Raw genomic sequence first — 26440 nt, forward strand, 5'->3', positions numbered from 1 at the left:
CTGTTAGCTTCATCCATCTCTTCACTCTCCAATCTGAATCTTTCGGTGGATTTCAGTCCGCTCTTTCTGCAAACATGTCTCCATGTAGCGAAATGATCCAGATGAGTTTACACTCAGAATGCTGTCAAAACCTTTACCATGTCCAAACACATCCACCAGAGAAAAAGCCACAGAAACCTTTTTAAAAAATCCCCACCTGAAAACTACTGAGACGACAATTTGGACTGGATCAGTATTATCAGAGGACCTCCATGTGTCCCAAAATATAGCAGGTGATTCTCCCTTGAGTTTTTACTCTACAAATTACAGACATGGATGATTCACATGGAATTAAAAACACAGAAGTCTCCTGCAATTATTCCAAATGATCAGAGGTCCCCAGGTATGACTGATCCTGGAAAAATAGGGCTTTACTGTATTTAACTCAAGTTTTCAGCATCTATTTTTCTCAACAATGTGCTTTTTAATCTTTTACATTTCAATTTCCTCTCCTTACATTTTCACAAGCTTGTCACTTCAGCTGTAATTGCCACCTATTCTTATTTGCGTCACTGCAGCCTTCTAAGCGTCAAGAGCAATTTCAACCGGAACGGACTGATGTATCCATCAATTTATATCGTGCACGAAACCGACTACACAGACAAAACTTGACAAAACAATATAAAGGATGAATCAAGTTGAAACAAGAGAAAGAGCCTCTGACAGAGAGGAAGAGGCCTCTGGTGAGTGGTGTCCAACAAAGAGAACTTGTAGAGACATGAACAAGACTGAACTAGCCAACACTGACAGTCACATCGGATAAGAGCAGAGGGACATGACCCATAATGAAAATGCACATTAAGTTTCATTTGATATATTTTTAAGTACAGAGTTATTATATTTGATTAAAGCTTAAAAGTCTAATAAAACTGACATCAGGTGGTAGAAAAGTCTGTCAGCAGGCCACTTTTTACTTACCACTGCCTTTTTCTGCTACACTCTAGGCTGGTTTCACGCAGCTTTTGTGTCTGCTCAACCTGGGCAAATGAGCCAAAATGACTGTCTAACTCACAAAGCATGCACAGAGGGTTTAACGCCACACAAATGGTGCTGCAGAGCAAACAGCGTCCCTGTGCGCCAGTGTTGCTTGCATCCACTTAAAAGAGCCAATATGCATTTGGGGCAAAATAAGTCTTTTCCTATGCAAATGAGCATCAGTGCAAAAAAAAAAAAATGTAATTCGCTAACACCAGCGCTAACAGCTCTGCGCAGTTAGAGTGAAAGTAGAATGTGGAGACGCTCACAACTCATCTCAGTCTGACTCAAACGCAAAACTGGAGAAAACTTGTGTGCGTTTGTGTGCTTGAATATCATTAGCGTAATGCTTTGTGTAATAGAACTTGAGATGGAGCAGATAGCAGGGCAAATGATGCACATTATCGATCATAATCTTGGTTCTATTAGCGGCCACAATCCATTCTCAGTGAATTCCCCCCTCTGAGTCCATTTCAGAGCCGGCACTGTTTTTTTTTTTTTTTTTTATCACAGTCCAGAAGTTGAATCTATACTTCCGCTCTAACAAGATTTTATCAAAGCATCTGTGAGGAGTTTTTAACGGATGTAGAATAGATTGAAATAATTACATCTGCCTCCTTATGAGCTACAAAGTGAAACAAGACCATCAGGAAAAAGACTGACGGTTTCTACATGGTAATTTTTAATGTTTGAACGCACTGTGAGGTGGAAGGTGCCAGCCCAGACGATGGATAGCATGCTGAAGAAAAGGCCTTTCTTTACGTTTGTTACACATGACTGTTGAAAGAAAGCAGGATATGTTTTAAGGCTGATTTATACTTCTGCATCTCCCATACGCAGCAGGGGATGAAACGATTGAGGGCAGTGTGGTCTCTCTGATAGCCGGTCGCCTGCTTCCGGCCCCACTACGATCTCTGTTTACTTTTCCACAGAGATTCAGAGCGTGTTATGTTAATCTACAGCTGATACATGTTGCTGTTTATCATACAGACATGATTACATGAAGAATAGAGAGGAGGAGATGAAATACACAGCCGATGTCCGGGATCCTCGAAGTGATATAAATGCGGGAAACACAATGCCGCTGAGTGGACCAATCACAGAGCTTGCAGCCCACGTTCATTATACGGCAAGTTACATTTTGGTGGAGGTGCAGGTCAGCTACATGCGTAGACTTCTGCGTAGGTACGGGAGCTACGTGGACCCCTGGCCTAGGCTACGCCGTCGATTCAATGCAGAAGTATAAATCAGCCTTTAGTGTCGAAAATACTACCTTTGCATGTACAGGACTACATCAGCAAAGTGAAATGATGTATATCTTTGTCCACTGGGAGCACCAAAATCAGCACAAACCAAAAGTTCCTCATAGCAGCTTTAAACTCATCTTCTTGAGTTAAAGATTTTCTTCTTTGTTTCCAGATTGGGACGCTTTTTCATAAATAATAATCAAATGCTTTCCACGAAATAGCATCAAATGCATCATTGCTATTTAAACTTCTGGCTGTTTTACACACTCCACTCTTGACCTCATATGACTGTCACAGCAGTTTCTAGAGTATAAATGATAGATGTAGCTGTGAATGAGTGCAACAAGAAGACATTCTGTCCTGTTTGCACAAGCACCCTTCAGCTGTGTGCCCAAGCTGCTCCCACTATAACACAAATTGTTGTTAGGACAGTTGCAACCCCTGCCAGGAAATTAACATAAGCAGCCTATTGCTGTTTCCTCTGCCTTCCAATGATTGGAGCATAAACTCGAGAAAAAACAAAATCCAGCATTAAACAAATGCTCCCCCCAAGACAGCACACAACAAACAGAATATTCAAGAGAGGAGAAAACTATGGGGAAGGGGGGAAAATATGTCTCGCCTGGAGAATTCAAGATTTGCGAGAATGAAAGCAGCACACTCTTACAAATCAAAATTTGCCACCAATTCTTTCTCGTTCATGTTTCTGGAGGGGACGGTGGCTTGTTTGTGTCAGTCTGGAGGGTTCTGAAATTAAGCCAGGGACAAAACATACACAGCTACTGTACTGAAAAGAGAGGCTCCAGCAGCACTGCAGAGCTCCATTTATTCTTATCAATACTCGTGCATTAGAGTTCATTTGCAAAACCGCATTAACGCCTCTGGTAGAATCTCCCCCTCCTCTGTCCCTCCCTTAAATCTCTCATAAATCTCTGCATCCCTTCTTCTTCCAGCGGCGTCATCACAGAGAGCCACACTTTTCAATTTCTGGAGTGAGAAAAGGACAGGGGGTAAAAAGCCTCTTCCAGTATTACATCTTTTCTACTTTATTACACGTCTTCTGGGAAAATGGGGGCAGCTTTGCAGCCTGGCTATCTGTTTACATTTTCTTTACAAGACTATATTGGAATTATAATTGTGTTCTATGGCGCCTTCTTTTGGTGCCTTGCTCTGTTTAAAGGTCCTGTGGACCTGGGGAGATGAAGAAAAATGGCCCCCTTTTGAGGGATTCGATTACTGAGGAAGAAAATGCAGCTGCACACTGGTCCTCTCTTCTTCTCCCCTCACCGTTTTCCTCCAGGTGCCAATCTCTCGGGATGCTCTGAGATGTTAAAGCTGGAAGCAAACACAGCAGTAACATCGCATGGGGAAATCATTTCTCTATGCAATTAAGGTGGAAACACACAAAGTAAAATATAACAGAGATATAGGCCATTATAAATTACATAATTACACCAATGCAGCTGACCGCTGGTTCTGCCAGTGTGATATTAATTGCTTTATTGACTGGGGTTGTGTTTTTTTTTTACTTTTTACTCAAGGTGAGCAGAGGTCAAAGTGCTGTATGCTGCATCTTTCTGGGTGCTTTGATGTTGCAGAGTTGAAAAAGCTGGGTGTTAAAACCTGGCCTTGAAAGTCTCAAAAACACATAAAACGCATTTACACTGTTTTTGATTCCAGCCTTTGATTTATAATTCAGCAGAGGGAATCTAGTGTTGAAACAAACTGAGCTCGGGTCTTAAAACATGATGTCCATCTAAATAAACTATGGATGCAAAGTCACCTTTTCCATTCCACAACCGACACTGGACTACAGGTGCAGATGTTGATATGGTTTTGATGCATTTTAAGACACTATTTGATAAATTTGTTTGTTTTCTCCTCATGTTAACACCAAAGACAAAAAGCTTTATCACTGGTGGTGACACAATGAGACATGCAGGTTAGACAAACACAGCATAAATATTCCTTCGCAATATGGATACCTGCTGATATTCCTGCAGCTCAGCTACATTGCGTAGTGCAGTGGAGTGAGACAGTGAATTTGTATCCCTAATAATGTTGGAATTAATTAAAATGCAAAGCCACAAGCCCAGAGTGCAACCACAGGTGGCAGTGGAGAGAACGCAGTAAGAGCAAACGTGCTGCGTGCACAAGCTTCCATAACTCATGTCCGTTTAACTGATGATTTTTATTTTTATTATTGTTATTCTTGTTATTTTTTTTCAAACCATTTCAATGAGATGAGTTTGCCATTTTACACAACAATTTCCTGTGTAATATCATTCTATCAATAAGTAATTACTAGCCTGGCAAATTGCTGTGCAAAATGTTCATTGGAGGGGAGAAGATCCATATCAATTGTTCATTTGCATAATGCAAATGAGAGCAGAGAGAGGAAAAAACAACTTTTCTGCCATTGCTGACTGTTGGATACCAGCGCTGCTGCTGCTGCTGGAGAAGTTTAAGTGCCTTCAATACAGAGCAGCACCGAGGTCTACAGCAGTTAGCAGCTCTGTTGTTAGAAACAGGGAAGTAAACTGAGTCCAAGCCCCCGAGCTAATGGAACAATTTTATTTGTTGTTTTTGTGTTTTTACACTTTCAACTGGCGGGAGAGAAAATGCTTCCAAATATTTGACATTTGGAGGTTTGTGAGCAGTTGTCCATTTGTTAGTGCTCAGGCATTAGCAGAGGATGAGCTCCCCGCCACTCCATTAGGCCTTCCCTGATAGAGTAACACCATTTTAGCCCCTTGTTTACTTAATATGCAGGATCCGGCCCCGTCTATTTGCTTCTAATCAACTGATAAGACGAAAGGCCTTTTCTGTGGCCCCTGGAGGATGAAAACCAAACTCCTAATGGTCATTAGTAGCAATTATGCTCCTTAACTGGCACACCCCTCATGATTTTGCTGCGTAGGCTGCTTAGGCGCTTGTGATCTGATGTTTACGCAGGGGACCCTGAACGCAGCTTGTGAGCATTTGAGTATACACTTTCACAGGCTGAGGCTGACCACAGCTCCTGTTTGATGATGGATAAGTTAGCTTCCTGTCTGATTTCCTGCTGCTGATTGGGACGAGTTGTTTTTTTGTATACAGATATGAACTCAGTGATGAATGAGTGTATGTGTGTGTGTGTGTGTGTGTGTTTGCTCTATTTGAATAGTTGCAGTGTGTCAATATCTGCCTGACTCAAAGCACCCCTCTACTCTGAAAGCTTCATTAACACACCACTCTGACTTTACTGTAATTTGCAGCCTTGTCAAAGGCATCTTGAGGACACGACATGGAGCTACGGCGTGTCCATCCCTGCATGCAGCAGCTCCTCCCAATTAGCTAACTCAGCTCCTTTGCTACACGATTCAGGAGACTTGTGATTTTTATGCAAAACCACCAAGATCAAACGGCCTCTGCCCTAATCCCCACAGTCGAACCTGGGGAGTGTGATCCTTATCGACAAACGCTGAGCCGCTGCAGAGTAAGATCTCATTACATATGCACAGAGACCTTTTTGACATGCATTTTCCCTCTGTGCTGGTGATGCAACAAAGGCAGGAATCCCGCTCTCATGTTTGCATTGTAAATGTTAGCACAGATATTGTGTGCAGAAATCCAGTTTGCGATACCTGATCCGCATTCTGCCTCGATTTGATGTGGTATTTGTTGAAGTAATACAGCGTGCTCAGGTATCTGCACAGTGAAATCCCACTATCCTGTTTTCATCTACGTGTTGTACTGGATATGATCCATTTATGAATCCCCTGAGATCATGTCTAAGAAGCTCCTCTAGATGAATAACTGGAGAGTAAAATGGAGTTTCATGGATATTATGACTATTGTTTAGATAAAATGAAATACAAATTGAAGCAACATAAAACAATTTATCCACTTTGTGTGGATGTGTTCGAGCAGCATATAGGGGAGACCAGGGTTGGTAGTCACAATAATTATTACAGCGAATAGATGCATTTTTCATCATGCTGTAATGACATAAAGGATTTTGTATGAATTCCCAAACATTTCTGTTCAGCCATTTTCTGTGGGATGAGAAATAACATTGAGATTTCACGGGTCAGAGAAATTGTACCTCTTGGTGTTACTTTACGAATGCCAAATCGTGTATTTCAAAAGAAACAGCATTTAGGTCTCTTGTTTTGTTCTGTTTGTTTTTCTTATTTGCTAAAAACAAATAGAATAAAATATTCTTAAATGTTCAGCATCAACACCACGTGACGACAAAGCCCCCAAATAAAATTAAAAAAAATATGTACATTTAAGGGCTGTTAGCATTCATGTGTGATGTGATTAAAGTCAGATAATAAGGTATTCATATTTTTTCATGAACTCTATGGTCTTTTTGTTCCCTGCTGCCACTCCTGCTGCCGCCACCAAATACTGACACCACAGCACGTCTGAATGGCACATTTCACTTAAAAAAAACTCCCAGACAGCTCAGTTGGCAAGTCGAAAGTGATGTGCCCTTTGTGTTAGACTGAATAATAAAAAAAAAAAAACACTGAAATACTTTGAGTTTGAGTTACCAGCTAAGCATAGAGGCGCAGCTAATCAGACTGATGTCAGCTAGCAACCACATCATATAAGCTGACAGAGGACTGTTTTGGAGATTGTGAATCATCACAGACCTGTGGATGACACTAAATCAAAAAAGTTAACTACAGCGATTGTTAAAGGGATGGCAACTGACTGCATACCTTACGGTTGAGGAGAACAATAGTCTCATGAATGCAGGAGCTTTATGAAACAGAGGATAACTGAATTGGAACTCCTAAAAAGTGCAAATGGAGCGCCGCCTGCAAGCTAGTTCAGGCAGACAGCTCGAGCTGCGCTCATTCATACTGACACGTCATCACCTCTCTATCAGCTGATCTCAACATCCTCATTCGGCGGTCTATTTAAACTGCAAGTCTCCCTGTCTCTGCCTCTGCTGTGCCAGTGCTCCTGCTGTCCTGCTAAGTGCTGCGTGAAAGTTCGTCCCCACATCCTCCACGGCGGGCTCCGGGGGGGTTAGTCTTATCTCATTACTCCTAATGTCTGCATTTAAATAATCTACGAGGAGTAATGAAGTTCGGAGCCCACACGCCAAACACAATACTGTATGCTGCAATAAACTTATCTTAAGTAAACGTGAGTTGTCTGACTGAAATACTGTTGCATTAACCAGGAATCATTGGACGTCAGTGAGTTCACCATATTGACATTTTGCTAATGTGCAAAAGTGTTACCCATTATAACATTAAATAAATGATATATTTCAAAGAACAGTCACTCTGAAGCGGTCTCCTCCCTCTAAGTCATAGCTTCAGATCACATTGGTGCAGCAGTGCAGCATTGATGTGAACAATAAATCTAAAAGTTAAGATGAAAAAGTACATTTAATGGTATTCGTTTGGTTCCCAACACTGCTAAGAATTGCTTTACATTGTTGACATGGACTAAAAAACTGTTTTGAAATGCAAAAAAAGGTATTTTAAAACATGCCAGTAAAATGCAAATGTGATTAACAATTGAAATAATGTTATTAAGTGTGACAAAAAAATAACCATTTGACAGCCCAAGTTATAACAGCATGATGAGAAGATTATATAACCACGATAATTAATTAACAGTTCTAATTCACAGTGTTAACAATAAGACAAACACAAAGAGCCTTGATCAGTGCTATAGAGACGGTGATCCTTTTCATTTTAGACAAAATAGGTGCCGCAGGTTAAAGTCATTCAAACAACACGTTTTTCAAATGAATATTTTTTTAACTGAAAACTAAAATAAAAATTGGAGCAGCAGCATAATGTGTAAGAGGAAATTTGACTGTTACAAGAAGTGATAAGAATGATTAGAAAGTTATCCTTGCTCTAACCAAAGACCCGAATCACTCCTTAAGCATGGGGTTGAAGTATGTAAGATGTGTCGATAGTGATTCACTTACATGGGAGGAAAATGTGTGACTTCCATCCCTGGTCTCCCCTATTGTGAATAATACTTGTGCACAGTGTGGGATTCAGTTCTGTAAAACAGGTCACAACAAGAGACTCACACACACACACACACAAACACACAAACACACACACACAGCACTCAGCGGTGACGACGGAGGCCATTGTGAGAAAACTAATAAAGAGGGAGTGTGTTGCTGCTGTGGGGTAATTACACATCCCAGGATATCAGTACGGTATTTATAAAAACACCGGGCATCAACAAAGAAGAAAAGGTCATCAAGACGGATATGACATTAGCATTTTGACTGCACACAAGACAAGCGGACACATGGGTGGAAACACACACACACAAATACTGATATGTGTGTGGGTGTAAGTGTGTGCATGTGCAGGCACATAGACAAAACCAAAAAGATAATGTCATGTTTTCTTATCTGGCCACTCAATGAGAAACACAGACAAAGTGTGTGTGTGTGTGTGTGTGTGTGTGTGTGTGTGTGTGTGTGTGTGTTTACATGTGTATCTGTGTTTATGTGGCAGTGTGTTACTGTGTGCAGAGAGACACACTGATAAACATGCCACATCTTGGCAAGTGGGGATCCAAGCGGGCGCCGGCTTCTGTAAACACTGGGAGTGCTGCACAGATTGAGATGGAGGGAAATGAGGACCTGTGTGACGGCTTCCATCCAGATGGAGGCTACAATGGTTTTGGGGTTGGCCCAGGTTGCCCCCTCCTCCCTCCTCCCTCCTCCTCCCTCCTCCCTCCACCCTCACCAATAACAAACCATTCAAAGATCCATGTGTGCAGCCATTAAAATATTGCAGCCTCACCACAGCTGCTCCTCGTCTTCATCAGCTAACAGCAGCGTGGCCTCGTGACGCAGATAGAGCACAGAAAGTAACATGAAAGGGCACTGTGCCATTTGGCAGAGTGTTTCTCTTCTTAGAGGCGAGACGAGTTGTCTCATGAGACGCGGCGGGGGTTTCCCTCCCTGACACAGCTCCTCGTTTTTGTGAAATTTTAAGAATCTCCATCTAAGCGCAGTTACCCAAAGAGAATTTCCTTAAAGTAAAACATTGATGACAATGTCCCGTTTTGGGGATTTTTAGCTGAATGCTGTACTAAAATGTTATTCCAAACTGCACAAGTGAATAACAAATAAAGCTTTTATTCTGATGCAGTGTTTTTAAAGTTTTAACAACATACCCCCAAAAAATAAAATCAATTATTAAAGGTAGCACAGCGCTGCTCTGTGGACTCTACATGATCTCCCTGTGTGTGCTCTTGTGTCCGCCCACAGACATGCAGGTCAACTGGTGAACTGGAAATTCTAAATAGCCCGTAGGTGTGAATGTGAGTGTGAAAGTGTTGTCTGAATGTGTGTTAGCCCTGGCTGCCTGGTATGGCAGCCAGTAAGGGTGTAGCCTTCCATGTCTCTTGCCCAATGCATGCTGGGATTGGTTCCAGCCCCCTGTTAATTTAGCAGGACAAGCACAGATAGCGCCTTCAATTAATGTGAGTTCTGTTCCTACATGTGAATATTGAAAATGTTTTATGATAAGCTCATAAAAAAACAATGTTTGTGTTTTAATAGAGGAATATTTTTATCCAGTGGTGTTGTTCTGTCTGAGGGTCTGAGGCAACAACACTGAGCGTTGTTAAAATGACTCCGACCACTGATGTAAGGTTTGCTTCACTTTATACGTTTTAGAAATAAGAAACCTCAAACTACTTGGAGGGAGCACAATTTGTGTGAGCTAGAGAGGAATATAAAGTATCTATCAATGGTAGGTAGTTAGCAAGCTTATTCAATAAGGCAGGACTTTTAAGCTTTTAAACTCTTTCCAGAAGAACAGGAAAGCAGCGGGGCAAATGCAAGGCTAGAAAAGGTGAAACAATTATATTCTGCAGCTGCAGAAATAACTGAGTGAGGATTTAAGAGTGCCACTGACTCATCTCCAGCTCTGGTTAGTGAAAGAGAGGGCTCATTAGTAAGCTAGCTAGCAAGTCAAGCTCAGTGTTTCCTTCTCAATGTTTGGTCTCAATACATACTGTTTATAAAATCAAGTATTTCCAAGGTAAGATTCAAACTACAGTATCTAATCCATGTATATACACAAACAATTTAAGGTAAGTTCACTGAGGGACCACACACTGTAGTCCAGTTAAGGCTGATTTATACTTCTGCGTCTCCCCTACGCAGCAGGGACTGACGCGGACATGAGCCCCACATACTTGTGCATCGGTGTGTCTGTGTCGCGCAGCAATTCTCTGCCGAAACGCCTGAGGGCAGTGCGGTCTCTCTGATAGCCGGCCGCCTTACTTTTCCACAGAGATTCAGAGCGTGTTATGTTAATCTACAGCTGATACATGTTGCTGTTTATCATACAGACATGATTACATGAAGAATAGAGAGGATGAGATGAAAAACACGGCCGATGTCCGGGATCACGGAAGTGTTGTAAATGCGGGAAATACAAAGCCGCCGAGCGGACCAATCACAGAGCTTGCGGTCCGCGTCGGCTCTACGGGGAGTTACATTTTGGAGGAGGTGCACGTCAGCTACATGCGTAGGCCTCGGCGTAGGTACGGGAGCTACGCGGACCCCCGGCGTAGGGTACGCCGTTGATTCAAAGCAGAAGTATAAATCAGCCTTTAGCCGGTGGTGTGTACCACACTGATCCAGATGTAGGGCAAGGTCCATTTTTTTGTTAACTTAGACTGAGCCTGAGCAGTATTTACATGCACCGCCATGTTTCCACAGCAGCACTTCTGTATTTAGTGAGTGTCCCTCTAAAATGCACCAGTCAGAAGAAGAAGAAGAGAGTTGATATTGATCTGCATCTAATTAATAAGCATTTGCATTGAAAGACAATTTTGAGTGTGAAACTTGCTAAATGGAGGATAATACTTATCAGCACAACAGCAATATGACGAATCTGAATGTTGGATCTCGCTAAATATTCCCATTTCTACACACTGTACCTTTAAAACTGGTGGGAAACTAAAAACCTGCTTCGCTCTCGGTCTTCTGAAAAAGGGTTTATTTCATGTGGGGAGTATGATGTGTCTCCTTGTAATGATTGCTTCAGGATTCCAGACAGCTGCTGCCATGAGAGCTTGGCTCTAATCAGAAAAATATTTAAAAACATTTCATTCTTTTTGGAAAAAAATTCAGTACCATCATCATCACATCTCCCTCAATAAAAAGTGAAAGTCATGTCAACTTCAGTCTCTCTTTTAGTTTGGTCAAGATTCAAACCTCTATTTGTCAACCTTGAAAGAAACATCCATTACATCATTCTCCAGTCATGAGCTCTATTACACTCTGATAACTCAAGTAAATGTTCACACTGATCCAACATACGCTGGTCCAGTCTTTCATCAAACTCATCTGCGATGATGTTACACTAATTGGATGTTCTATTATTCATAATAGCAGAAGTTTTTCTTGGAGCTCTGCCTTTCATTAAAACACAATAGAGAAGATCGGGTGTTAGCAAAGATGTGTTAATATTTCATCAGATAGACCATCGGTGCATGTCCAATCCACGAGCACAACAACCGGCAGTTGCAGCTTGGATAAAGGCAATTAGCCAGACTTTGATAACAGACGGCCTCTACCCCTAAAAGCTTTTCACATGTTTCTGGCATCCTCTATTCACTGTCCCTCAACACCTCATTTCGTTGCCATCGAGAGAGGCAAGAGCAGCTGAGAGGGGCGACGTAACACGCCGTGTCCCTTGTTGTGCACGGCGTGCTGGCAGAGAATGCACATACACCAGGAATCTTTGGGAACAATTTCAACAAGCTGCACGCTCTGCCCTGATTCCCATTAAGCATTCATGATTCATCTGGATTTTATATTATAACGGTTTGAATTTTTCATGCATGTACCCCCTCCTCTCCCCTTGCTACCCTCCTTTTTATGATCCAACTGGAGAAAAAAGAAGAATTAATCAAACACTGAGCAGCAGAGACAAAAACCCAGTGTCACTTTCACACACTAAGAAGTGTGTGTTTCTACCATCAACACCTGCCTGTGACATCTAGGGTACTTTTTCTTGAAGTCTGTTCATTTATAAGACTCAGAGAGATGTATCACATGCACCTTGGCGGCACAAACAGGAGGAAGAGGCATTATTAAAGGGATACCGGTGTCTTCACAGGTAGAGTGAAAGTAAGGTTGCAGGAGAAAGTACAGGGTGTGTGTGGGTGCTGCCCTTTTACGTTCCCTCCACCCCTCCCTCAGCTATTATTTCTGCTATCTTTTTGCTCTTTCTGCAGAAGGGATCATTAAACTGAAATAATTCATTTGTGAGAAAGGTCAGAGCCACAGTCTGTTGGCACCCAGATACCAGAGTTAGGAGGTGTTGTGTTCAGAGAGAGAGAGGAGAGAGCAAAGGACGGAGCCATTGATTGTGCCTGCATGTGTGTGTGTGCGTGCGTTAGTGTGTGTTGGTGTGTTTTATTGTCGACTCAGTGATTGAGGTGAGCAACCCTCTGCCTCCCTCTCAGCGGTGATGATAATCATCATCTTTAATACCTGTTATAGGTGAAGACACCCGTCTTCAAGTAAATGTCACATCCACTGTTTACAGAGGCCGCTTTGTTGTTATTATGTTTGCATGAGGAAGGAGGAGAGGTGCTAAGGAAGGGCTGAGGAGGGATAGCAAGGAGGCATAGGAAGAGGCTGGAGGACTGTCATCTTTTGAGTACCAGAAATAGACACTCACCCACCATCCCCAGATCCAAAACTCCCTCCCCATTGTTTCTCCTGCTCCAGCCCACGTGTGCTCCCAGCTAACCGTGACGCCAAATGCACATCCAGTCACACAATAACAACATCCATTCTTAACAAGATTACTCAGGCAGTCCCAGTTTGGCTGATGGGACGTGTATGGGAGCAGAGGCACAGGGATAAGCTGCCTGCAACCGCCTGAAGCATTTCACATACGCTGGGTTCTATCCATAGGAGGGGAGACGCCTGGGAAGTTGATCCAAACATCGAGCCCACAAGAGCACACTGGCACTGAGAGCCGGAATCTTTAGCTGCTGCTGCTGCTGCTGCTAATGCTCGCAACTACCATCTCAGAGGCGAGGGCCATTTAGCAGGTTTCAGATAATCATAATCTTTTGATTTGAATAATCTGATTTGAATAATTGTAACCTCATTTGTGGCTGTTGATGCTTGGCCAATGTTGTGACTGGGAAGCACAGTCCAGATTTATAAGTAAGCAGAATGTCCAACATCAAGCTCTTTAGTGTCCCTTTAATTCACTCATCTATCGCTGCCTGTTTAAAATATGATTATACACGGAGCTGGTGTTAAGCCTCAGAAATCAACAATCATTTAAATGTCAGCACAAGACAAAGGCCAAGATGCTTAAGCCTGTCTAATTGCAAATGCATCTCTTGATGCTGTGAGAGAGATACAATCCAAACAAAGCAAAAAAAAAAAAAAAAGAATCCTTATTTTGAACAGGCTAATTTAGCGAAAGCAGCGCACGAGCCAAGCATTTGAGGTGAACTGCTTTAATTCTTATAAATTAGTTAGAGCAAAGTTCAAGGCAGAGTGCCAGATGATTTAGCCTGTTAAGCGCTCCACCTCCGCAAAAAGCCAACCCAGGCCGAGTCCGGTGAGGAAGGCAGGAGGAGATGAGAGAAGAGGGGAAGGAAAGAATTTCAAACAGGGCTGGGGTGGAGGAGGTTGGACTGTAAGTCAGAGGAGGGGGCATGTCTGGATTTCCCTCTAAGAGTTTGACACGTTGACTGACAAACACTGACTTCGGGGACGGCTAATCAGAGTGACGCAGTCCAAGGTGAAACCGTAAAGGAGCCATTTACTGTGAATTAGCAGTGATGTAGCAGCTCAGGAAAGTGGCCCCCACACGAGCTGCAAACTGTACAACATGGATTTAATCATGCTGAGCCACAGATGTGAGTGATAGCAGCAAGCTTGTTATTTTGCTCAGGGACTCTGAAGCCGTGTGAATGGATGTGCTTTCCTGTTAAATCATAATTGCTGCTGATGCATGTACACAAGAGAGCTCACAGGGATCACAGGCAGGACGCATGTGCCTCCTTGCAACATACCAAATTGCAGCAAGATTTTAGCTTCCAGATGAAAATACACAGGCAGGAAATACAGCATGAGAAATCATGTACAGTGTCGCCAAGTACATATATACATGAAAGAAGAAAGATGGAGAATTATGAGCTGTGCATTCTCAATGATGATGACAGAAGAAGCTCTCGGGGTCTGGAAATAATAAGTCAACACAGAGGTGCTTAAACTGCAGTACCTGTAAAGGGCACTTGAGGCAGGCACCAAATGTGAGTTAATCACAGTTAATCATGTATTCAAATGCCTTGATTCATAACGTGATTAAACCTGTTTACAGTTTCTAAAGTGTCTTGATTTGGGAATCAATTGAACACAATGAAATGTACTTTATGATCCTCACTTTTAGATTTATTATTCAAACAAATGCTGCACTGCTACACCAGTGTGGTCTGACATCATGACTTAGAGAGAGGAGACAGCTCTGTGAAATACAGAGTTTATTTCATTGTTTAAGGATAAGACTTTTACACATTAATAAATAGGCAGTAGTGCATGTACAGAATGTCCAATCAGTGTCAACATGGTGTGCAATTATTCTGAGATCAATTTGGTTACTCACTGACGTCCAGTGATTCTGTTTAATGCAACATTATTTTCTCTTGTAAGGAGTTCCAGTTTGGTTGCTGTCTCTGTTTCATGCGTAAATCTATTGTTCCCAGCATCAGTAAGCTGTGGCCAGCAGGTTTGACACAAAATGCATATTACTTTTTGTCGACTGGGCTGCCTGACATAATTTTAAAATGAAATGTGCCATTCAAAAGTGCAGTAGTAAGCAGCAGCAGGAGCAGCAGCATAACTATGGAGTGCTGACTAGAAGAAGAAACACATGATAAAGAAAAAATTTGCATCATAATGGTATCATGATTAGCACATTAATGCTAACTGCCCTAAGTTTTAAAGAACTCATACATTAAATATGTCAGGGATTTATTTATACATTATTAAAGGTGTGTCAGCTTTGAAGGGCAGGTGACTGCTGAAAGCTATCCGTCTAGGTGTCACCTCAGCCTATTAGGGCACTGAACCATTGGTGTATTTTGGAGGATTGTCCAAGCAAATGTTGGACACATGGCTTGCTGTACTGTTCCCCCAACTGCCAACTGGCCATCTTAGAAGTCTCTGCTCAATATTTTAAGCAAGTTCAATTCTAGGATTATATTGATTGTTTTTTATCACCGACTGAAACAGAATGTAGTGATGACGCAAGTAAAAATCTGTGGCCAGTATGCGCTTGTCTGGATAAGGGCCAACATGTCTGCATCCGTTCTTCCTTTAATTGCAACACTAAAGTGTCTTCTAAGCAAAGAGGTTGAGACGGACCACAGAGTGAAAACAATGAAAAGTCCACTCTTAGAGTCTGTCAGCACACGTTCACTGACATCTATTCGGATCCTCTGCACTTCATCATGACTGTACTTGATCCACTTTATAAAGATCATTACTTGGATGTGGGAATAAAGCAGCACGCACGAGAAATGATCCAGGCCAAGATGGATGCAGAGAACCAGCTTGGAGATGGAGAAGCGCACAGCGCAGGAGAAGGAGAACAGAGTGCAGAAAAAAAGGACTTGTCTCTCTGAACCAGATGAGGGGCATGCACCCTCGTTGTCTGATATGTTCAATGAGATCCTTGATTTTAGTGAGGTTAGTACACAGTCAGAGCCATAAATGCAATGGTAGGGGAGACCGGGGACAGTTGTAACATGTTTGACATTTCTGTCTATAACTTTGAGCTCTTTTAACCCAGTGTTTTCAAACTGCTATACAAACTAGCTTCAAGTGTCTGCTAATAAATGGCCTAGAAAATGCCTGTGCAACACAAACAGAAAATGCATCGCTTAATCTGAAATCCAAGGAGTGAAATGTTACAACTCTCCCCCGTTCTCCCTACTAATAATTGGCATAATAATTTAGTCGTTGTTTCGGTTTTCAGCCTTGGTTTCTTCATTTTCATTTTTCGGTTTCGGCCAAGAATTTTCATTTCAGTGCATCCCTAATATATATATAAATGTGTTATATGCAATTAACACAGCTAGCTTACTAGCTATATACTGTGCGTGTAGCATGACCGAAAAACAACACGAGTGGAAAAAAAATGAATTTCCCCCCTGGGGGTTAATAAAGTACGTTTCTATAAGCACTCCTCACATTTTTGTTTTGCCATGCAGAGGAGACGCAGGCCATACTGATGAAAAGGCCAGTTATTTTAAACTACCTCACACATTTTATTCACCTGGCATTCAGTCTACAGTTTTGAAAAGTTAGTGTGCCAACTGCTCCCTCCCCTCCAGCTCAAACCTCTCAGCTGAATACGGTAACTTTACTGGCTACAAAATAACCAACTCAGCCAGAGCCACAGTGCCAACCTCTCAGCCTCAAAATGCTACAACCAGCCAACGAGTGATGTCACAGTAACCACGTTCATTATTTATACAGTCTGTGCTTCATACCTGTAGGTGTGTTTAGAAAGACCGACTGACATTTCCAAAGTGATACATATTTGAATGAGCGTACGCTACCGTTATTTCAAATGATCACAGACAGGCAGGTGAAAACAAAATAACTTGGCAATAACGTCTGCGATAGAAAGATGGAAAGCGATGACAATACATTTGCTGAGAAAGTAATAATGCCAGCGGTGATGAGGTCACCTGTAAATGTGAAATATCTCAGTTATCAGACTGCAATTTCTGCTCAAAACACATATAGAGCTGTTTAGAGAGAGATCTTTCATTAATATGACTCCACTCTGACAACCCAGTAAATGTTTGCAGAGAAACACCAGCCATAACGCTTCATAGACACACTGTGTTTACTGCTGCACACATAACCCTCATGTCTAAATATACTCCATCCATGCCTATGTCCACTCGTCTCATTTTGGTCTATCATACTCCCCAATGAACTTCTCTATGACACACACACATGCACGTACACACACACACAGCTGTTTAATGGGAACCAGGACGACAACACAAAGCCATAGACAACCTGTCAAGCTCTTGGAGGGCAGCACTAATGTGATCCCACAGCTCTATCAGAGCCACCGCTGGGCCTGGTGTTTTATTACAGACCAGGAGGGACAGACACAGGGAGAGATTGGAAAGGAAGAGGGAGACTGTGACCATGGCCCATTGATGTAATGGCCCTGCCGGCATTAGTGATATACTGTACAGGTGAGCCTCGTGGAGAGAGAGGAGCGCACTAACACAGCAGCCAAAAGAAGTGGAAGCAGAGGACAGAGGGATGTTAGCATGTTTTTTTTTCAAAATCACACAAGAGGAGGGAATGGAGATCTAAGAGCTGAGAGACAGAAGAGCCTCCGCTAGACTGCAGCTCAATACGGATCTTTGTGCTGCTGCCTGAGGAGAGATTACAGAGCTGTATTCCAGGGGCTGTTGTGGGTGTGAGAAACCAAATGGAATGAAATGAAGTCCAACAAATATCGATGGGCTTCCCTTTCTAAGATTTAATGACAGCTTTTCAAGTCAACGCTTCCACTGTGGCACTGGAACCTGTAGCTAATTTGGGCTATATTTCAGCATTTATTATATCTGAGCCAATGCTTATAATTTATGTGTCAAATTTGCCATCAATCACAGGCGATAATTCTGCTAATATTCTCGTTAACTCCCACTCTTCATCCATCAATCAAAGGCAGAGGCAGATATCCGCTCGATTGTCAGAGCCTTGGTAAAATGCAGATTAAGGCAAGGGATTCCCGCTAATCAGAGGCCACATCTGCAGGACTCAGCCAGGAAGGTGGATCAACCTTTGATCGGTTGTAAACTAGCAGTAGGGCCTCCAGCAGGACTGGGGAGCCTCACGCCTCTCCAAGAGCTGCATTAAAGACTCAATCTGGCCTTAGCTTTGCCTTACTGCCTCGCAACACCAAAGCTAAACACTCGCAGAAATTTTAACAATGTCATCGTACCACACCCCATCAGCCCCGGAGGCGAGCTTACTCGGGCTCAAGAGTCACTCTCAGCATAATCGCCCCTCACAGACCGAGGGACAGAGAGAAGAGAGGGAGGGAGAGAGGGAAAGGGATAGTGAGTGGCGGAGGTGGAGGTGGGGGACAGATGAGAGGCAATCCAGCCGAGCAGAAGTAGCTTGCATCAGTATTTATAGACTGATGTCCCACATCTTGTACCAGCAGTCCAAAGTGCAGAAAGCACAAAAAGGCCTGTACTGAATTCCAAAATATGATCCCAGGAAGAGATAGTTTACTCAGGTCAAGATTGAGGCGGTTAACAGAAGAGGAAAAAAATCCAACTTTAATCATTTGATCGTTGGACATAAAACTTTCACTTTATCTGATACACCGTTCAGTAAATAAATAAATAAATAAGCACTAGAGGCTTTTTTTTCCATGGAACAGACTGCACCAATGAATCGAAGCTGTGATTTTTATCAGCCTCACCTGAGCGTTCCTCTAAAGGAGCAAACAAGAAAGAAGGATCGAGCCATTTTGGACATGTCAGGACTAGAAAAGGGTCTTCAATTTTGCAGCAAACATCACTTATACTAAAAAAAATCACTTCTGCTCCCAGCCAAACACCGTGCAGAATTACATCACACTACCAATCTGATAGCACTGTGGCCCGTCTTGTAGGGAATCCTGTCAAACAGCTTGTTCCCAGGAATGAAGCGTCTCTTTCTTTCCCCGAGCACACACACACACAAAGACAAAGCAATCCTTTTTTCTCTCCCGGACATATCCATTTTCTTCGCTGAATCAATAATCAAAGCCTTTTTTCTTTCTGTATCACTGTCAGTCCTTGCAATCCTGCAGTTCAGGCTGAATTGATGAATATTAATGGTTGATTATCAATTCCCTTTGAGCAAAAACACATACAATGCTGCAGCGGATAAAAGTGTTGGACAATGGGATGAGGCATCAGTCAGTTAACCACATCTGCAGCACTATTCAGCAGACTGGAGACCTTCATTATCAGTTCTTGCGCACCATATGCTAAATGATCACGGGAAAGTAAAGAAGTCTAGAAAAGTTAGTTCTGACGCCATGATATTTATGAGCTAACTGCCATCAATCTGCTTCACGCTACAAAGGGAACACGTTCTGGTTTCTCTTTGGTGCAAACACAGCAATTTGTCCACAGTTTGTCTTTTGTTCTAAGGCGATGTTTTGCCTTTAATGGCCTGATGGAAATGAGCGTGTGCTTCTTTGTGTGTCTGAATAATTGAAAAAGCTTTGATTGAAGAGGAAACATGGTGGGGGACCATGGCTGATGATGCGCTCTGACAGTTTGGGTAGCCCTCAAGTCAAAATGAAAATACATCTCAATCGAGATTAAAACAAATCTTAAAACTGTGTGGACCTGCTTGACTCCAGCTGCTACACTTCTTATGAGTCATTAATTATCACCTCTATCCTTCACTTCCTCAGTCCATCCACTCACTGATGAGTCTAGTTCTGCACAAGGTTTCTGCCTGTCCAAAGAATGCTTTCTTTGCCACTGATGAGTGCCTGCTCATGGAGGATAAATGTTGGGTCTATTTACAAATTTAAAAAAGAGGACAGTCTAGACCAGGGGTTCCCAAAGTGTGGGTAGGGACCTCCTGGGGGAGTCGCAATGCACAAATGGGGGGTCATGAGATGTCTTCCAGATTTTTCTCTTTTTTTTAAGATATCTTAAAATAGTAAATTTTACCCATTATAGTAAAAAACATCCACAACAATAATAGCTAAACTTGAAATAAAACCTTAAAAATAGAAAATGTAATGAGTTTTCTGCCTTTCTTTGTTGCCAGATGACTCCTAAGTTTAGTGTTAGTGAACAGTTAAATATCAAAAGCATCAGTAGCAGAAGGTTAAATCATAACGGCACAGGAAACACAGACACATGCACATGTAGGTAGGCTGATTTTCTCCAGACCAGCTAAATAAAGCAATATTAAATCCCTTTGAGGGACAGTGGGGATCACAATTCTTTGGCACTTTTATTTCGGGGGTCACAGGCTGAAAAGTTTGGGACCCCCTGGTCTAGACCTCTCTCTCTGTGGGGGGTCCTGAGAAAACGTCATGATTGTGTGCTATATAACTAAAATCATCTGAATTGACTTATGAGAAATGTAAAACTCTCATTTCATTTTAAGAAAAGTTTTATTTTGTTGGTACAGTTGTACCACAAGCCGCTTTGCCAAGAATCCCTTTCTTCTTGCATGCCTTCAATCTTTGAAGTGACATCTCCCACTCGTCGCCAACAATGAGCAACCGCGTGTCCCCAGCTGAGTCCGTGTGCGCGATACATTCAAGTTTATCTACCTTCACACTCCATTTGCCTGTTTCTATTCTTAATGATGGGTTATTTCTGAATGCTCCCTGGCTCATGATGAGTAATCCTTAAAATCCCTTCCAACACCGTGTTCCTTTTAAGCTACAGCCGAGCAACAAGCTTTCACAGCTGTCTCCTGTGCTTCACTTTAACAGGTACTGCACGCCTGCCTCCCCGACGCCAACGGGACTGACGGGGGCTGACGAACGCGCCGCTCAGTGAATCACAATGTCAAGAAACGACGCGCTGAAGAAGAACAGCAAAAGGGAAGGGTGCTGTCACGCCTTGTGGCCGTCCTTCTCCCTCTTCCGCTCCTTTGCCTCCCTTAACCCCCCCTTCCCTCCCTCCCTCCCTTTGCTTTCCTGCGTTTATGCTAATAGTCTCTGCTGAGAGAGAACACAGAGAATGACACACAGCTAAAAATCGATGGCACAATCTCTCTCTGTCCCTCTCACAAACACTATCTCTCACTCTTGTTCCTGGTGTAGTTGAGGGTAGCCCGGCGCTCACAGAGATTGGGGGAATCACATATAATTAAACACAACTGTTCAAGTCCAGTTGTGGCCCGGACTTCCTTGATAATACCCACAATTACAGACACAAGCGGCCTCACACACAGCAAAAGAATTGTGCAAAACACAGAGAGCTGTACCTTCCATTCACATCACACCTCCCACCGTTTGATTCATTTTTTAATTAAGCAAGAGAAAGGAGAAGAAAGGGAGACACAGCGACCGATGGGAGAGATTTGTGGTCTTAAACCAATACAGTGCCATATTGGTTTAACATAGGACTTATCTTAGCTCTGCCAGGCATACTCATGAGCACTTAACCTTGCAGTGAACGCAACCCATCATCATTGACTCGCTAAAGCAAAGCCGCGTTCTTCTTCACCCAGAGCTGCTCCCGACCCTGCACCCGATCCTCGCACGTCCTTCAACAAGACAACGCTCATATCTGTGACCAACCTATCCTACAGTCTACTTCTCGGCAAAGCCTTAAGAGAGACCCTGAGAGGAAGCACCCGTCATGAGCAGGAACACAACTTAATTTTGTGTCACTGAGCCTCTGTTGACAGTCCAAAAAGCATTTCACACTCGAGTCAGAGGGACACGGAAGAGTGTTTCGTGACAGAGAGTGTGTGAAAGCTTGGATTTAGGGTTAGGCTCTCTTCTCTGAATTCTTCCTTTAGGAAAAGAAAGCATTTCAGATAAAACATTTAAAGATAAAACTGTTTCAAGGCTTTATTTGATATCTTTGACGCTCCACATCTCACAGCAGTGATAACACCTTTAAATGCAAAGCTCACGTGTGGCCACCGAGGCCCTGGTGAGTGTTTGTTTGTTTCAGCATTCTGATGAGCAGCCATTGTTGAATCCAGCAGAGGCTGCCTAATTGACTCGCTTGAAAAATTAATGCATCACTTAACAGCATTTTTGTGTTCGTATGGTATTTAGAAAACACAGGTGCAAATCCCGCATGGTGGCAAATATTTAATTGATGCAGCCATATGACGAGACTGGAGATTAAAAAAAGAGGAAGTGAAATGAAATGTATTTACTCAGGCTTCTTTTTTTTGTGCAACAAAAAAATGAAAATAGCTTTTTTTCTCCTTCAGTTCTGCCAGGTGCCACTTCTGAAGGCTTGAAAAAAGTCAATGCACTACAATGACAATATGTCATAAACATGAAAGGCATACCCACCAATTATCAAATATTAGGCATGAAACACTGTTTGCAAAAGCTATTACTGAGCACGATCAAATATTGTGCTTGATGGCCTGTGTTCCTGCCCATGCCAGAGCGGCTGGGTGAGATTCTGGGGGAGGGAAGCGAGTGTGGCTGCCAGGCTGACTCTCCCCAGGTGAATCCCAGCAATGAGCTGTGAACAAGCTGCTTTGGCCGGGCTGGCCAGCAGCCTTCGCCTCCCCTGAAACCTGCCTGACACTTTCACGCAGGCCAGGGAGCAGGTGGCCCTTAGCCGCAGGATTAGCCCGCAGTTCTGTTTGTCACAGAGCTGGAGAAAAAACAACCAGTAAGAACTTTAATAGCTCTTTTGTATTCATGTTTTGCACAAGGGGTAAAATGTGACTTTAAAGGAAGAAAATAAACTGAAGAAATGGAAAAAGAAAACAAGACAGAAAGAGATTCTCTTTCATGCATCTGTATTTTAAAAGACAAGATAGCTGTGCTGAAGGAGGAGCATAACAATCTGTGTGACTGCATTATAGTATCCTTGCTTCCAAGGACATCCAATAGAGCAAAAAATGTTGCAACCATCATTTCAATTGGGTTTAATTATTTCCAAAAGCATTTCACGACTCCCCCTCCCTCTCTCTCTCTCGCCTCCCTCTCTCTGGTGCCTGTATCTCTGCTTCCCCCTTGACAACCAAAACCCTCCCACTGCCCATGGGAGGAAAAAAAATGGAGGGAGCATTCAAATGGCCGAATTAATGTTTCCACACGATAAGCGAGCTTAATATAATGCTGACAATCACAGCACTCACCCTGCCAACTAGAATTGGATCGGGTCCAGAAAATTCCTCCAGCACAAACATTTGATTCCAAACCCATCCTCTCTTGGCGCGGCTCAGTAATCTTTGTCCTTCGCCAAGACCGCTCGCCACCACCGCAGACCCACCAGTTTGTGTACTTTTGGACTGGCCTATGATAGGAGTCATACACACGCAGGGAACACAAGTAATCCACAGCAGCAGCAAGGACATCCACAGATCCATGAGCATCTCCTCGGACCGCTTTGGCATCCTGTCGTTGTGTGTTTGGTTTGTTTGTTTGTTTGTTTCACTTCTCTCGTTTTGGTCTCTCGTCTCCAACTCCTCGCTTCAGATCAACAGCTCCTTCTTAGATAACAAGAAAAGGTTACTTGTGTCCTTTTTGAACAGCGCAGCTCGCATTCATGGTGTGATAAAGGTCACTTGCATGGCTTGGCATGCCTCCATAGCAGTTGGTCAGGGGGTGAGGCGCTCTGCGCAGCATCCATTTGGCATTATTCCGAGGGGGAAACCTGTAAGAGAGGAATTGCAGTTTGTTAGCTATCTTTTAGTCTTGCAAGGAATCGTTAGGAGGTGGGAAAGAAGAGGGAGATGGGAATGAAGAATCAAAGTCAAATAAACATTTGAACAAATCAGACAAGACAGCCAAAATGAGTGTGTGTAGGAAAATCCTTCAGGAGGTAAAAAAAAAATAAATAAAAAAAAGGAATAGAAAACAGAGCAGGTAGTCTCGTTTTAATATAAGAGGTCAAAATGCAACATCATCTTTAGATTATCTTTGTGTTACAGCCATGACCCTTTATTCCTATCTTGTTTTCACATTATCCTGCACCAATTGAACAACAAACGGTTGTCTGTACTGAGGGGCGATTCAGCCCACAACATCAGATTGCCTTGCTTTAATCTGTCGCTCTGGGGATTATCCTGGAAAGATTTTGAGCAATTACATGTTCCTTATGATTATTACTTTGACAATACATTTTGGGTGAGAGGTTAAAGATATGATCAGATTCCTGAAACATTTGAACGTTCTTGCAGATAGTGTTAGATTTAGATAAAGAGAGGCTGCAGGTGAGCTCTACAATGTCAACAGCGCTGCAGCTCTCAGAGATCACAGTAATCCAGATGAGATAATTGTGAAGGCACTCAGAGATGTGCTCTGTTATATTCACTGCATACAACTACAATACAACTGCTGTTTTCTGTTTAAAAAAATATGTCAAGTTTTTTTTAGAAAAAAAAAACATAGAAAAATGTAATCAAAAAGGAAAGTACCACACTAAATACAACAGAGTGACACCAGTGTAAATCAGGATTGGAGAGACAGCTTAATGTAAATTTTGCCCTTTAATCAAAAACTGTTTTAGCTTTAATATCAATTGAACTCGCTCAGCCGTGTCTGTGCACAACACACTGATGTGCATTGTGCACCAGAATGCTAAACAAGAGAAGGAAAAAAGCACAGACACAAAGGGCTGGCTGTGAGTTTGAGGTGCAGGTGGACCTGCTATCACGGCACGGAATGGCTCGCTTTGAGCTTAATGTCGGTGTTACTTTGGCTAACTTTTACTTCACACTTTACGTGGCTTTGCTGCTGTGTTCTGTGCCTCCAGCGATGCACTTCCAAGGACAATAAGCTGTAACCTATTCCACCTGAGGTTACCTGCAATATCACAAAGTGTGGAGTGACCAGTGTTAACGTGATACTCCTCAACTAACCCCGAGACTAAAATAATCCATGCTTAACAGAAAAACGAGAGGAGGGAAGCATAAAGCTGTCCCAAAAATAAATAAAAATGTAGACCATATAATTTGACTTGAGATACCTGACATGAAAATGTATTAACCCTATTTCAGCTCATTTTAAGTCACTGTGGCGCGTGACTAAGCCGGCGGTTTCAGCACCACGGGGGGAGGACAGCTCCCCGCCAGAAAAGCAGCCGGTCCAGACAGCTCAGCCAAAACGCGAGCGCCGGTGGCAGCGAAGGAGCTGTCCAAGGTAGTCCTTACACCGGAGTAACGCATATTCTCCGTTTGATCTGATGACTAACCTTAAAGAATAAAGTTTTAGCTGCATTCTAACCCTTTTTTTCTACAGTGGTCTGCGGGACAAAAAAAAGCAGATCCGTTCTGAAGTTTTACCCTTACAGCAGACATTGTTTCCAGCCGGTTCTTTTCGTTGCATCAAATGTGGCACCAGTGCGCACAAGCAGTCCAATATACGGGCATTTAACGGTAAACCGTCTCTATATTGGGGACTAATTCCGCGAAAGAGGCAGAAAAAAAGGCGAATAAAGAAGGAAGCCTAACTTGCAGACCTTTCTGTGGACTTGCTCTGTCACTCCCTTCGTCAAACGTCTCACGACTGTATATGTGCCGAGAGAAAATGCACCGTATCCCCGCCATGGAAAAGGCTATGAGAACTCCTGTTAAACCCCTCCACTTGCAACACTGCTCATCAGAAATACATGTACGGGTTTTATAGCACGGTGACGGGCTGTACTTACTAGTGACACTTGCTTCGTTTTCCGCTGCTGCATCATTTCACCGTTTTTTTTTTTCCTTCTGCTTCAAAAATACGCAAAAGAAGTCCACTGTGTTTCATTCGTGGCGCCGGGAAAATGAGCAGCAACGCGGTGCGGAGAGGGGTTAGAAATCCTTCCTGCAGTTTGTCACAGCGGAGTGACAGACAGTGTGTTAGTGTTGTGTAGTTAAGAGCTCCGACAGGCTTGCTGGCCGACTGGAAAAGTGAGGAGGAGATGGAGGAGAGAGGCACGCTGGCGAAGAGAGCCTCCCCTCCGCGGCGCTCATTGGGCTGATGAGGAGCCGGGTCAACAGGCGCACAAATGAATGCATGCCGCTCTGCCCAGGCACGAGCGCGCAAGGGTTGGCGTCTCAAATTACCGGCCAAAGATTCAGATAGGTGTGTGCAGGTAAAAGTCTCTTATTTCTATTATGTTTTTGCTTCATACTCAAACTCTTCTTCTCTTTTATTTGAGGTAATGACGCGTGCGTTGGCCCCCACGTCTCGTGCTCATTAGTGGAATGAAACGGGCCAGGTGAACAGTAATAGGAAACCGAAGCTGCTCGTTTACACCGACATCTGATAGGGTTAAGCAATGATCAGATGGACACACATATGGTAGCCCTGTTGGCACAAAAGACGGTCAGACTATGCCTGTCATGAGGAGGATTTCCTCGCACACTCAGAGACTATTTTTATTCCTGACACATGGAATATATTCTGCGCATAAAAAAACTAAATCCCAGACTATTAAAACGA

The 26440-nt window shown here is 43.0% G+C and overlaps 1 protein-coding gene across 2 annotated transcripts in view; it reads right to left on the reverse strand.

Annotated features, from left to right (window-relative positions):
- Positions 1-26440, reverse strand: part of cdh8 (cadherin 8) — a 134471-nt gene that overhangs the window by 98777 nt on the left and 9254 nt on the right. For both annotated transcript variants that reach the window (XM_034680734.1, XM_034680733.1), the window contains exon 2: positions 23152-23669. In XM_034680734.1, the coding sequence (XP_034536625.1) occupies positions 23152-23409 (258 nt within the window). In that variant the 5' untranslated portion in view covers positions 23410-23669. The remainder of the gene's footprint in view (positions 1-23151; positions 23670-26440) is intronic.

This window comes from Notolabrus celidotus, chromosome 3 (assembly GCF_009762535.1).
Source record: "Notolabrus celidotus isolate fNotCel1 chromosome 3, fNotCel1.pri, whole genome shotgun sequence".
Classification (NCBI taxonomy): domain Eukaryota; kingdom Metazoa; phylum Chordata; class Actinopteri; order Labriformes; family Labridae; genus Notolabrus; species Notolabrus celidotus.